General features: G+C 49.6%; 5 protein-coding genes across 5 annotated transcripts; 3 read left to right on the top strand and 2 right to left on the bottom strand.

Moving 5' to 3' along the window:
- Positions 1 to 863: 863 nt before the first annotated feature.
- Positions 864 to 1,236, top strand: SMT3 (SUMO protein smt3; the record flags this gene model as incomplete). The annotated part of the gene is made up of 2 exons (XM_064901287.1): positions 864 to 1,097; positions 1,144 to 1,236. 2 exons carry the CDS (start codon positions 864 to 866, stop codon positions 1,234 to 1,236), a joined length of 327 nt encoding a protein of 108 aa, XP_064752363.1.
- Positions 1,237 to 1,603: 367 nt separating this feature from the next.
- LTR64_006960 (uncharacterized protein) lies at positions 1,604 to 2,131 on the bottom strand (the record flags this gene model as incomplete). Its single annotated transcript, XM_064901286.1, has 1 exon — positions 1,604 to 2,131. One exon carries the CDS (start codon positions 2,129 to 2,131, stop codon positions 1,604 to 1,606), a length of 528 nt encoding a protein of 175 aa, XP_064752362.1.
- A 1,051-nt stretch (positions 2,132 to 3,182) lies between these two features.
- On the top strand, positions 3,183 to 5,286 carry LTR64_006959 (uncharacterized protein; the record flags this gene model as incomplete). The annotated part of the gene is made up of 2 exons (XM_064901285.1): positions 3,183 to 5,184; positions 5,231 to 5,286. The coding sequence occupies 2 exons, from the start codon at positions 3,183 to 3,185 to the stop codon at positions 5,284 to 5,286; spliced, it is 2,058 nt and encodes a 685-aa protein (XP_064752361.1).
- Positions 5,287 to 6,856: 1,570 nt separating this feature from the next.
- LTR64_006958 (uncharacterized protein) lies at positions 6,857 to 9,238 on the top strand (the record flags this gene model as incomplete). Its single annotated transcript, XM_064901284.1, has 1 exon — positions 6,857 to 9,238. One exon carries the CDS (start codon positions 6,857 to 6,859, stop codon positions 9,236 to 9,238), a length of 2,382 nt encoding a protein of 793 aa, XP_064752360.1.
- A 304-nt stretch (positions 9,239 to 9,542) lies between these two features.
- On the bottom strand, positions 9,543 to 11,960 carry LTR64_006957 (uncharacterized protein; the record flags this gene model as incomplete). Its single annotated transcript, XM_064901283.1, has 2 exons — positions 9,543 to 10,427; positions 10,575 to 11,960. The coding sequence occupies 2 exons, from the start codon at positions 11,958 to 11,960 to the stop codon at positions 9,543 to 9,545; spliced, it is 2,271 nt and encodes a 756-aa protein (XP_064752359.1).
- Positions 11,961 to 13,078: the final 1,118 nt, after the last annotated feature.

The raw sequence follows: 13,078 nt of genomic DNA, 5'->3' as shown, positions 1-13,078 counted from the left end.
TGTCCTTCAGCACGCTGCTTCAGTTTAAGCTGGAGCAGATCATACTTGGGACACGACGTCGTCTGGGCGTCCTGGCCATTCTTCTTATAGAAGGCATTACAACACTCATACAATGCATCCACTAGGTGCTCGCATTTCTTCTGCTGATAGTTGTTTTTCTGCAGGCAGTCTAAAGGTGTCAGTGTTTGCAGCTACCGAGACATCGTCCACTCTCACTTTGGATCTCGCACTGTATTGTATCAGTACTCGCTACCATGGACGCGAACGAACGGTGGCACTTACTGCACGCGAGTGACATGGTGGATCTTGCTTGACTTCATCTTCGACGTTGCCCTGTGATATTGACTTAGTTGTAGAAAGCTAATGAACGTTTCGCCTTTACCATCTTGTTGTATACCACAAAACGCGTTGAGTACAGTCAAAATCCGAGGTCTGAAAACCCGTGCTGAGCTTCGATGTAATTGAACGTTGAAGAAAGTGAACTTGCTGTAAAGTATTTGTGAAGTTGGTCGGATATAGCTCACCAGAGGTAAAACCCAAGTGCCAGGCATTCCTGCCTCCAAATTGTCGTCAGTCGCCGCCTCGCTTCATTGTAACGCATTTTAGACAGCAGCCGCGCTCAGACTGTTCCTCTCTACTCCCATTGCGTTGTCCTTCCACAAAGTGCTTAACTTGTCTTCACTGAGAGTAGTTGCCGCGCATACGCCTGTTGCCTAAACTCACCAAACGTAGGTACCTATGCATCTTCATCTACTGGCGCAAATAAATTCATTTTCCTCCGACTTAGATATCTCAGCCAGACTGATTCACCTGCAACAGAAGAACGTGATTACCTACCAAACCTTGTTACCGATACGGTCCAAATGGCTGACCAAGACCAATCACCGAATGGTGCGCAACCTGAAGGCAACCCACAATCTGAGCACCTAAACATCAAGGTTACCGACAACAACAACGAGGTCTTCTTTAAGATCAAGAGGAGCACGAAGCTAGAAAAGCTCATGAATGCTTTCTGCGAGCGGCAAGGGAAGGACGTAAAGACGGTCCGATTCCTCTTTGATGGTACCAGAGTAACGGGCCAGGACACACCCGACATTGTAGGTCAATAGAGTGGCTGCAGGAAATGGTTGCTAATATAGGTAGCTCGAAATGAACGACGGCGACACTTTGGAAGTCCACCAAGAACAAATCGGCGGCTCAATGATGGTTTACCGACGAGAATGGGATGAGGTATGAGAACGAGAGAACAAACGGATGGTCGTGTCCAGGCTGTCTGTGGATGACTATATGAGCTACGATGATGACGGTGATGGTTGCTAGTTTTACGCGGAGCCTGACTTCAGGAGATGGACATGCAGGATAAGAAATGCATGGTAAGCCATGACACAAAGGTCGATTGATCACAAGCTGCAAGTCAGCCCGCAGGTTCAGCTCAGATAAGGAATACAGCGACAAGAAAAAAACGTATTTTACAGTACTTCTCTAGCGCAACAAGATCATGCTGCGCCTTGCGTACAGGGAATCCTGAGACCATACCATCTCGCCTGACTTGTCCTTGGTCAGGGTACGTCCTACAAGTAGTAGCCTCCTACTACGTTCCAAACTAATTGTCCCAGATCGCAGCCTGAGCCTTTTCGTCGTTGATGTTCTCCTTCTCACGTTGTTCCTTCTCACGATTCTTGCGCTTGATTTCAGCCTCCTTGGTAGCCTTCTCATATTGTCTTTGTTCTTCAGTCTTCTTTGGCGCCTTGATACCTAACGCTCCAGATATCATTCGGTTGGCAGTAGACGTGGTCTTCTCAGGTCGTCTGTCTGTCGAATGCTGGTTCGCGGCAGCAGATCGTGGTGTAGGCCTTCCACTGTCATTGAGACTACTTTCCCACTTCCGTGACATCGGGTCTGCGTCTTGAGGTGAAATTGGTGTAGGCGGAGGCGGCCCCGGATTGTCATTAGAAGTCATGGGTTTCAAGGATGGTCCAGGTGCTTCAACAGGTGTGTCGTCTGTAACCTCGTCCTCCCACGATTCTGGTGCTTCTTGTGGCAAAGTGCTCAGCGAAGTGGTCGAACCCTTTGGGGTCGATGTCGTCTTAAGGTCCAATGACAATCGAGAAAGCTTTGATTCAACAGACATGGTTGCTGGAGAACTACTGATCTTCAGGTACACAACCTTGTTTCAGGAACAACCAAGAAATACGGGTAAATAAGTTTGTATCGAGTGCAGGATTGCTGGATGCCGTAGAACCTTGGTCACGCTGGCAAATGGTTGTACATTTGCCTTCGTAGGGCTTTACCTGCAGCACTTTTGATTGGAAAGCTGACATCAGTCTCTTGTGCGCAGTTACTTTAAAGACTGCCCATCACAAGAAGTGCTCGTGTGAGCTTGAGGACGAGCGTCGCTGACGGCAGCCAACAACAAACGCAATGACGAAGCTCTTCTCCAATATACTGAAACAAGACGAGTGTCAAGCCCTCAAATGCTGGAGTGTGGGGCGTGCCTGGTCACATCGCGTAGCAATACCTTTCTCAGAAGCTGAAAGCCAAGGAAGGGGTAGCCGTGGCCAGTCGCGCTTTCATCGGCTGCGTTCTACTCGGGACGTTTCGCTGCAGCTGCTTGTTGTGTAAAATACGCGTATACAAGCAGGAACCTCTGATGGTGAACAACCATTGGTTCACTGTCTCACAGGCACACGAGCTCAAGCTTCGCGAACGTTCCTGCAACGCTCCCATGGTTCGCATCGTGTCGAAGTGCAATGCATGGTCCCCGAAATGCAGCTTGCCGTGTCAATGAGACCTCCTCGTTCTTCTCGACAGCCAAACTTTGGCTTAACCTGATTGCCGAACACGCTTCTATAGAACGAAGACCGGTCGGAACCGGAAAGTGTACTTGGCTCTTATTAGCAGGTAACTTCCGAGACCTTGCCAGACCGGAGCATCCAATTTCGAGAACGCTACTCGAGTAGACGCGTCTCGCATCTGGACCCCGAGCTCGGAGATCTGTCTGTGTTGTCATCACCGCTTGTAGCATGCACTTATCGGGACCTCGGGACCTCCGTGAGCTTTATTGTCCCCTCACGAGCTCGAAAATGTTCTCTACAGCAGCTCTACTCCGGTAACAATAAATCGCATACATTGGCGTTCGCATGACGAGCTGACTGCTCGAGCCGCTCCTTACAAACACCACAATGTCTCTAACAGCTTTCTCGCAGGGTTGGCGAGCTTCCAGCCGCATCGTCCACTCGGCCACGAGATCATCTTTCTCCACAAGCACGAAACTCGGGGCATACGAAGACACGATCAAAAACCTCAAGATCGGGAAACACACGCGCGTTCTCTATCAAGGCTTTACAGGAAGACAAGCTACAGCAAATGCCAAAGAGTCTATAGCATACGGCACGAATGTAGTCGGTGGTGTCAAGCCAGGTACTACTGGCGAACATCTAGGACTACCTGTCCTACCCGATGTCCGTACAGCCGTCAAGGAGCTCAAACCCGATGCAAGCGCCATATATGTACCTGGAAATGGCACCGTCGCTGCCATGGAGGAAGCAATTGAGAACGAAATATCTTTAATCGTAGCAGTCGCCGAACACATTCCTTTGCACGATGTTATGCGCGTCCAACAGATTCTCAGAACTCAATCGAAGACCCGTCTCGTTGGTGCCAACTGTCCCGGCATCATCAATACGTGGGGACGTTGTAGACTTGGCTTCCAACCTCTGCCATTCTTCAAAGACGGCAATATTGGTATAGTTGCAAAGTCCGGCACCTTGAGCTACGAAGCCGTTGCATCGACCACTCGAGCAGGACTCGGTCAAACCTACTGCATCAGTATGGGAGGTGATATTCTTGCAGGCACAAACTTTGTCGAAGCACTCGAGATTTTCGAACATGACGATCAGACTGAGGGTATCGTTTTGGTAGGAGAGATTGGTGGTCGTGCCGAAATAGACGCAGCTGAATGGATCAGAGCATACAAGAAACGAACAGCCAACCCTAAGCCCTTCATGGCTGTTATCGGTGGAGTCGAGTCACCCACCGGTCGAGTTATGGGTCATGCTGGTGCATGGAGATCGCCAGGCGATGCTACTGCTCGAGAGAAGATTGCGATCTTAGAGAAAGAAGGCGTCGTAGTAGTCGACCACCCTGAAAAGCTGGGTGAAGGCATGAAGAAGCTCCTTGCAGGACGAAGCTCTGGCGCAGGCGGGAAGGCTGCCTCTGGACCTGGAGCCATGCAAAAGAGAGGATATCATACCATGCGGACAAGGCCAACGATTGTTGCAAGCAACTCACCCACAGCCGCACAGAAGAGGACGTTGATTTTGAAGCCACAACAAGCTCTCGATATGCTACGTGATAGAGGAGTCAAGATCGCAGAGTCCAAGGGAAGTGGCAAGATGCTTGCTGTGTCTATCGATCGGTCGAAGCGAATGCCTGCTATTGTTGCCTCACCTACCTCCGAACCGAGCCAAATGTTTCCCCAATCCCGAAGATACGAATTCGAATATGGCAGCAATGACGCGAGTGCGGATGAGATGATAACAAAAGTTGCAGAACGCTTGCAGGTCTCCGACAATGCAAAGCCAGCATTAAAGGAGTTGATTGGCAATCTTGTAGATCTTTACATGACAAAAGAGGCTCAAGCCTTACGAACAAATATTGCAGTATCTGAAACCGGTGAGATCGAGGTCACCGATGCTCAATTCAGATTCGACGATGCAGCATTTCGAAGCTCGAAACGTCAGCAGGACATACACCAACTGCGAGACATTGAATCCGAGGTACCTGAAGAGGTCGCCGCTGAGAAAGAAGGAATGGCTTATGTTAAGATGTCTGGTCCGGGTACATTAGGCACGATAGTGAATGGCGCAGGTCTTGCTATGAACACTGTCGACGCTTTGATTGCACGAGGTGGCCACCCTGCGAACTTCTTGGATACTGGTGGAAAAGCTACCAAAGAGACTATCAAGGCCAGCTTCCAAATCGTCACATCAGACCCAAGAGTCAAAGCGATATTCGTCAACATTTTCGGTGGACTTACGCTGGGCGACATGATCGCAAATGGTATTCTTCTGGCTTTTAAGGATCTTGACCTGAAGGTTCCTGTGGTTGTGAGAATACGCGGCACGAATGAAGCAGACGGACAGAAGTTGATTCAGGAGAGTGGCTTGAAGATTGATGCGTTTGGTAGGTCTACCCCTCGTACGTTCGCTGTGTTGCTAACCAGTGCTAGACTCGTTCGAAGAAGCCGCGGAACGAGCAATCAAGCTCGCCAACGATGCCTCGTGACCATCAAGATGACAAGTGCATCTCTTCAGTGGTGGGCCGGACGTTTTGTTTCTAGGAGAAATAAACAGCAGCTTCCAGCTTGCACTGTCTAGTGCAGGCTGATGCAGCTAAGACGAACCCCGAGACGACCATGTGGTGCTCTGTATCGCGCAGGATCGTGATTGTCCTGCTGCTGATGCCCAAACAGCCTGGATATATGTTGAGACTTGTGAAGCTGGTCAGACATGGCATACGTGTGCAATACTGTACGATTCAATCGTGTAGGTTGGTGACATACAACGACGAATTGTCTGCCTTGTGCGTTCGTCGCTGACAACTCAAACTAGAGGCATGTACGATGCAGCTTAGATTTACCGGCGCCATAGAAAGTTAGATATAGTCTGGAAGAAGATTTGATAAAGTTACTGCAAAGAACATGACTTCAATTTCAACTTGAAAGGTGCTTGCCTGCGCCGTAGCTCGAATAGGTTCCATGGAGGCTCGAACTTACGCTGAGGTGGCTGCCGGGAAAGTTGAAGAGTCGACGAAAAGTCCTGGATTTTTTCGTCGTCGTCCAGACTACGGTCCTGTCTTACTGTATATACTCGACAACGCCATAAGTCTTTGTCGGCATTGGTGGTTCTACATTTGTCTGCCAATGAGCGTTCTCTAAGTTGTGCTGTCGAACCACAACTTGGGAAAAGTCAGGCTATGGAGACGCTAATGCGGACGAGGACTTACGGCATTGTTGAGTAGTGGTAGATCGAGTAGTAGATATTCCTATCTCGAAACACGAACTAGTACGATAGTGTTACGTTTGTGGTTGTGCTAGTGGAGGCTTTGTTCTATAGGCCTTTTGTTGATCGAATCACAGAGCGATTTCACTTTCCGCCTCATTGCTTGGCGATCTTTGAGCAACTTCGGCCACACCGAGGAACAGCCTACATCGTCAATTCCACATGGCCACTGCCAATATACCAATTACCCACAATGAGTCAAGTGAACAAAAGTCCTGTTGATAGTCATTGCGAAAGGAGTCCTCCAAGAGACATCTCTCAGCTCCAAACAATATTGCCGATTCTGCAGTGGTCTTCCTTGCGCAGTTACTGGTCTGCTTGTTAGTATGGAACGCGTATTCGACTACTTGCGCAGGTAACATGGCGTATACAAAAGTGCAAGTCTAAATCAAATTAACACAATTGCCGGTCTCCAACATAGTCGTTAGACAACCTCACGAGGCTCTAAAATTCCACGGTCAATGCCAGGAAATGGTGAAGTATTGGAACCACATCTATTTCTTTGAGGCCAACTTTACATAATGCAAAATATGTTGCGCTTACCAGTCATACTCAGCAGGCAGTGTCTAGACACTAGCTCTACACCATAGCTACGGAGTCTTTCGCTATGACCTATCCACACAAGATGTCTGTGGTTTCATTGCCTCCACTGATACGGCAGAAAGCTAAGATGCAGACCTATATGAGCTGCATGCTCATCACCCTCACCTGCAGCTGATCTTCTATCAGGCAACACCCAACCACTGAAGTCCCTGGTCGAGTTTGTGAGTTTCAATTTGGAGGAGGATAGCGGTATGCACAGACACACTGAATCCGAAACTGAAGATGACGGTTTCGAGCTTCTTGACGCGGACTTGGCAACGAGGCTGAAGATTGACAGCAACCTCAACTGCGATCCCTTGGACTTGAAAATCGATCTGCAGCCGACTGGAGCGGCCGGTGAGATGTTGCTGTCCATATCTCCCCCCCGGAAACCGTATGATGGAAGAGAGCATACATCTTGCGACATTGTCCTCGTTATCGATATCTCAGCCAGCATGAATACATTGGCAGAACTACCCGATCAACATGACATGGAACAGAAGGAGAGATCGGGTCTAAGCATACTAGACCTAGTCAAGCACGCCTCAAGGACAATCTTGGAGAAACTAAACGATCGCGATAGATTGGCTGTCGTAACGTTCTCGACCACCGCAACAATTGTGCAACGTTTGCTCCACATGACGGATGCTGCGAAGGCAGAGACGTGGCAAAGAATTGAAGAGCTTGAGGTAAAAGACTGCACGAATTTATGGTCAGGGCTGCATGAAGGACTCAAGACCTTCGAGGAGACAGAGAGAATTGGCAATGTGCAAGGCATGTTTATCCTCACAGACGGCATTCCAAATCACATGTGCCCGAGTCAAGGATACGTGAAAAAGCTTCAGCCAATACTCGATGGACTACAGGCCAAAGACTGTGCAGCACCTACAATATCGACGTTCGGTTTCGGGTACAACTTGCGCTCAGCTCTGATGCGGTCCATAGCAGAAGTCGGCAGAGGACACTACGCTTTCATTCCAGACGCTGGGATGATTGCTACGGTTTTTGTACATGCGGTTGCGAACCTGTTTTCCACGTTCGCAGCAAGTGCGAAGGTTCTGCTCGAGTGCTCGAATCCCAGAGCTTCTGTCGTCCTTCCACCGTACCTCAAATTTGATCAGGATCAATTGATTGGCACTAAGAGGACGCTTCAGCTAGGCCCTTTGCGGTATGGGCATCCACGAAACATTATTGTGAAAATTGATATTGCTCGACCGAAGGACCATTTGAATGCAACGCTTCGATGCCATGTAGGGGGAGATGCTACCTACACCAAGACTGCCACGGGTCACTTCAAGTATCCCACCAAGCTTCACCCAACTACAATCGACTACCACGTATCTCGCCATGAGCTCTGCGTCTTCCTGGCGTCACTACAAAGCACCAACCTAAACGACGAATACGTTGCACTTACCCCAGCGGCGGTCGCCGCTCGTGCTCCTGCACTAAAGGCCCTCATTTCGAGCATAGAATCTCGACTCGCAAACGCCCAACCAGACAATGAGTCCGATACCGACAATCTCACTGCTCTTCTTGCCGATCTTAAGACCTCCGATCCTCCAAACTCTCACAATGGAGGGCAAATCTCTCACGCCATGAACACTGAATCGTCCACCTCCCGTCGACCATCTAGCCTCGACACCTCTTCACTAGCACACTTTCGCCCTCATGGCTACCAAAGCACTTATTACAGTCGATGGGGCATCCACTATCTCCCCTCAATTCTGCACGCCCACATGCGCCAAATATGCACATCCTTCAAAGACCCTGGACCTCTGCGCTACGGCATAAACAGTCCACTATTCATCAAATGTCGCGATGAGCTCGACGCAGCATTCGATAACCTTCCAGCACCTAAACCAAGTTTGACAAGGTACAGTCATTCTTTTCGGTCGCATAGTCCGACCTCCAATACCTACTTTGATACGTCCACGATCAGGATGAGCAGGTTCAATAGTGTGAGTAATCCGTGCTTCAGTGGGGACTGTCGCATTCGAATGGCCAGCCATGAAGATAACGCCGCTGGCATGACGGTGGAACAACTGAGAGTCGGTGATTTTGTCTGGACTCCTGCTGGTGGGAGAATGGTCAGAGCGATCGTGAAGACGAACGTCAAAGGACAGCAGATGTGTAAGATTGGCGGTGATGGAACTGAGCTCCTGATCACGCCTTGGCATCCTATCTGGTGGAATGGGGACTGGACGTTTCCTTATGATATATGCAAGGCCGGCCACGGGGAGAAGAAAACTATGCCAAAAGGCAACATCTATTCCATCATGCTTGAGAAGGACGACATACCTGATGCTCATATGGTCTCAATCGAGGGTGTGAGGGTTGTCACGCTAGGTCATGGTCTGACAAATCACAGACAAATATCCGATGTGAGACATCACTCCTTCTTCGGGGATTACGACCTCATCGAGAAGAGCCTGTCAAGGCTGAGCAAAGACGAATCTAGCAGGAGAATTAGTGGCGGTATTGTGAAGAAGGAGACGAGCTCACATGGCGAAGCTGCATACCGATTTGTGACACCAGAGGAAGCAGCTGTAATCAGAACACAGGCAGCAGAAGTGAAGATGAAGTCGAGGCTCTAATGGAGAAAGAAACAGCTAAGCCCAAGATTGGTAGCAAGTAAAGAACGATAGGTTTCTGATCATATATATGTGCTTCTCTAACTTGAAAAATCAATTGTGCCTGCGGTCTCTGCTTGGGTATGCACAAAGTTGTCATGAAGTGCTAGTCGAATGAATCGTGACCATTAATATAATACAATCTATTGTCATACACTTGGTCGTAGCACGCAATCGCTGAGTTCGCCTGTAGATGAAATACCGTAAACACCAGTGCTCTTCCATGTAATCATCAAAATTCTTGCGGGACAACCCTTTCGCCTGCTCGTCACTGCTTACGACGTTCCGCCTTCTGAATAATACCAACCACCACGGCGGCGGTTAGAAGTACATTCATCACAGTCGCGAGTATGATCGCCACCTTTTCGACTCTTGCCATTGGCGTCTTGCGCGTGTATACTATACCCAGGCTGAGTAACATGCAGATGAAGGAGACTACAACACCAATCGTTGCACCGACGTCGACCTCGAGATACTCCTTTCGGCGTCCAGTCGCCAGTAGAGTCGCTGACATCAGAAGAAGGACATAAGATAGTATGACGAGTCCAGCAGACATGCGACTGCGCGTTCGTTCAAACCCTCGTTGGCGACGCGAGAGTCGCATGCGATAGCGCTCGGCAGGTCTAATATGACCTTTGAGACCGTTATGTTTGGGTCGGCTAGGAGCTGTCTCTCCATCAGACTCTGACGATTGCTCTCCCTCATCCGCACTGGAACGATCAGTCAGAAGAGGTGAACGTTCGCTTGCACCTCCACTCTTGTCCCCACCAGTAGTCGTCCACAGCTGATTCAAGGTCTTCTGCGCTGAGGCGCGAATTTTCTTCAAGGTAGCCATACCTAGTGCTTCTGCGTCCGGGTCAATGTAAATGGTGTAGGCTTCCTGCTGGTACAATTCGGAACCAGGGTCGTCATACTCACTATAATAGCGTGCTGTTCGAGTGGGGCTTTCGGCGTCGATTCGAGCCTTCTTCTTTTTTCTAGTGGTCGGTTCTGAGGTCGACTCTGCAAGGCGCAAGTCGTTCATCGATGTAACTGGACTGGTCTCTGAGCCAGCTGAGTGTTCTGGTACAGCAGAAAAGACGCTGTCGCCAGTTGACGAAGGTCCAGATGTTGTGCCAGACGCAGGTTCTGTGGTGCGCCGAGTACGACGAGACTGTACAGGTACTTTGCGGATATCCTTGGTCAGTAATGGAAGCCAACAAGGCTTAACTAAATCTGGATACTGGCTGCGTATTGCAGCAGCCTCTAGAGCAAAACCCGTGACCCTTTCAGCTAGATGAGTTGTATCAAATGCCCTTACAACTTCAGGCTTTCTTCCAAATTCCCATCGTATCTGCAAGACCGCATGGGGAAACGGTTGTTGTTCGGCGATGTCATTGTTGGATGCCTCCAGAATGTCCTTGTTGAAGGGCCGAAACGAGACATTTGTGTCGAGAGTTGCGAACGTTCCTACCTCGGCCGAGTTATTGAGGCCGACTAAGCGCAATCGTCTTGTGTCTTGTAGAGCCAAAGCTTTTAGGTCACGATGTTGGGACAAGAAATCCTTGACTGTACTGACGTTAGCAGCACTACTGGATCGTTCTTTTGGTGCAGGTAGATCTCTGTCCAAAGCCGCTTGAAGGTCTTTCCGTCTGATGGCTAGAGTGGAATTGTGGTCAGACTTGGGGGACATATCGGACAAGGTAATCAAGGCCTCCTTTTCGTGTGACCAGAGAGCGCACATAGCTATCTTGGAAGGACTGTGCGTACTCTGATCTTGTATAAAGCGGTACACGTTGTCGAAGTAGCAAGTTGATACAGATCGTTCGCTTGCGGGGGGAGCGACATCCTCAGTCACGTTGTCCATGGAGTGGTTTCGAAGCAATGTATATGGGAGGTTCAAGTCCCGCATGTACCGCAACAACAACACCTTGGCTTCTTCCAAATCGTCCATGTGTATCCAGTACGTCGCCGTACCAGCAGCCTCACCAAACGGAACTGAAGCCACGGCTGCATCGAAGTAAAGAGCCCCGGCTTGAGCATGTTTTGTGATCCGAGAGACAGGCGATTCTATTTTGGTGGTGGACAGGTTCTGGCCTTGGTCATGTGAACCAGGCTGGAAGAGGTCAGCCTGGAGACGTTCGATAACCGAGATTTGCGCGGCAAGGTGCTGCATCTGTTCAGAGACGTTGAGCTCTAATTGTCCGTCACAGAAGACGCCAACCTCCAGGCGCGCGCGCAGAGCGTCGGATTTTGTCCATTTCCGGTATTTCTTCAGTATCTTGCGGAAGGCAATCTTTTGTACAGTGGCGAATCTTGACAAGGCCTGTATGTCTTCTCCTATGCTTTCTGCTTCCTGTGCCAACCGTTGATACCTTCGAGCCTGCAAGGAGGGTCTACCAGCATACTGCTTGGCTGCACGTTTGGCCGACTTGACTGTCTTGTCCAAATAAGCCAGACGTCTCTCAGTCTCGCCGTATTTGCTACGCAGGAACATGCCAATGTTGTCATATTGCTCTTTCAGTATGCCATAGAATTCGTCTTCTAGAAGGGACCACCTGTGATCGGACTGTCCAGGAATGGGTACAGGTGCGGCGGCGCCATTTGTGGTCCGTTGCTTTATCAGTTTCTTGAGCTCGTTGTAGTTGAGGTTATATGCTGCCCACTTCGGTACCGATCGTTGGTACAAGGTCTCTCCAAACTTCATGATAGCTGTAGCTTGGAGTTTTAGGTCAGGCGCAGGTGCAGCCCTGAGACATAGATCTTGAGATCGCGGACATATAACGAAGTCAGAGTCTTATGCTAGCAGTCTGCTTGAATGGTTGAACGAGTCCAAGGAGCAATGACAACGTTAACCAGGGTTGTCTCTATGCGACTTCACGGCTAGAACCCTGCTGCAGAAAACCTTAATGACCAGGTTTAGTGACCGGGACGGCTCCCAGGCAATGATGCGCGTGAGCAGGAACAAAGCGTTCTGGCCAACTATCCAAAGCAGCTATAGTATGTACAATGCGAAGGACAATTCCAACGTTGGTCTGGCGGGCAGTAGTTTATGTTGCTTCACACTAGACGCAAGTTTTGCAGAAAAGCAGGAACGACATCAAGCCATGAGCGAATCGCGATTCTGTGCTGCTGTACAAGTACCTGCCGCTTCCCGCACTACCAATGATATCGACTCGAACCAGTACTAGCACAGCCGCACTAAAACTTGAATGTGGCTGCAGAGCGAACTCAAACCCACGTCTGAGCCTTGCTGCACGAGAAATGCTGCGCTACAGTATTGGACAGACCTGCGGAATTTGGATGATCATTCGATATATTTGCGGTTGTAAATTTCCGTATTGACGATGCGCAGTGCATTTGCGAAGAACAGTTGATGAAGCACGAGTCAGTTTAAACTCAACGCACGAGTGGCCGACGATCGCCCGTTACTGCATGTCAAAGTCGAAGGTAAAACGTTGAACACGGAGGGTTATCCAAGCAATCAAAGAGCGAGAAGCGGACGTCAGAGGCTGTGTTCCTAACGGTGCTCGGCCGCCATGCATTCGGTACTTGTGCTTGCGCTCTTGGCCAGACAATATGTAGACTCAAATGCTCGAACGCAGAAGCCCGTTGGCGATCCTGATAGAGCTCATGCTTGTGCTAGGTTTCGTCGACTGAGTATTGCATTGCCTGTGTATTGCTTCGGACCGAGTTCGGACGGTGTCGGAGTCCGTCCCAATCGGGAAGCTTGTCGTGTGACCAGGGGTTGCTGGTTTACAGCTCCATGTCGATGAACCGCTTTCGCCACTCAATAGCTCAACCTACAAGTACAGTATATACAAA

Source organism: Lithohypha guttulata (assembly GCF_036872675.1).
Source record: "Lithohypha guttulata strain CCFEE 5908 chromosome Unknown scaffold_5, whole genome shotgun sequence".
In the NCBI taxonomy this organism is placed as follows: Eukaryota; Fungi; Ascomycota; class Eurotiomycetes; order Chaetothyriales; family Trichomeriaceae; genus Lithohypha; species Lithohypha guttulata.
The sequence above is the reverse complement of the archived record's forward strand: the minus strand, read 5'-3'. Positions and strand labels throughout refer to the sequence as shown.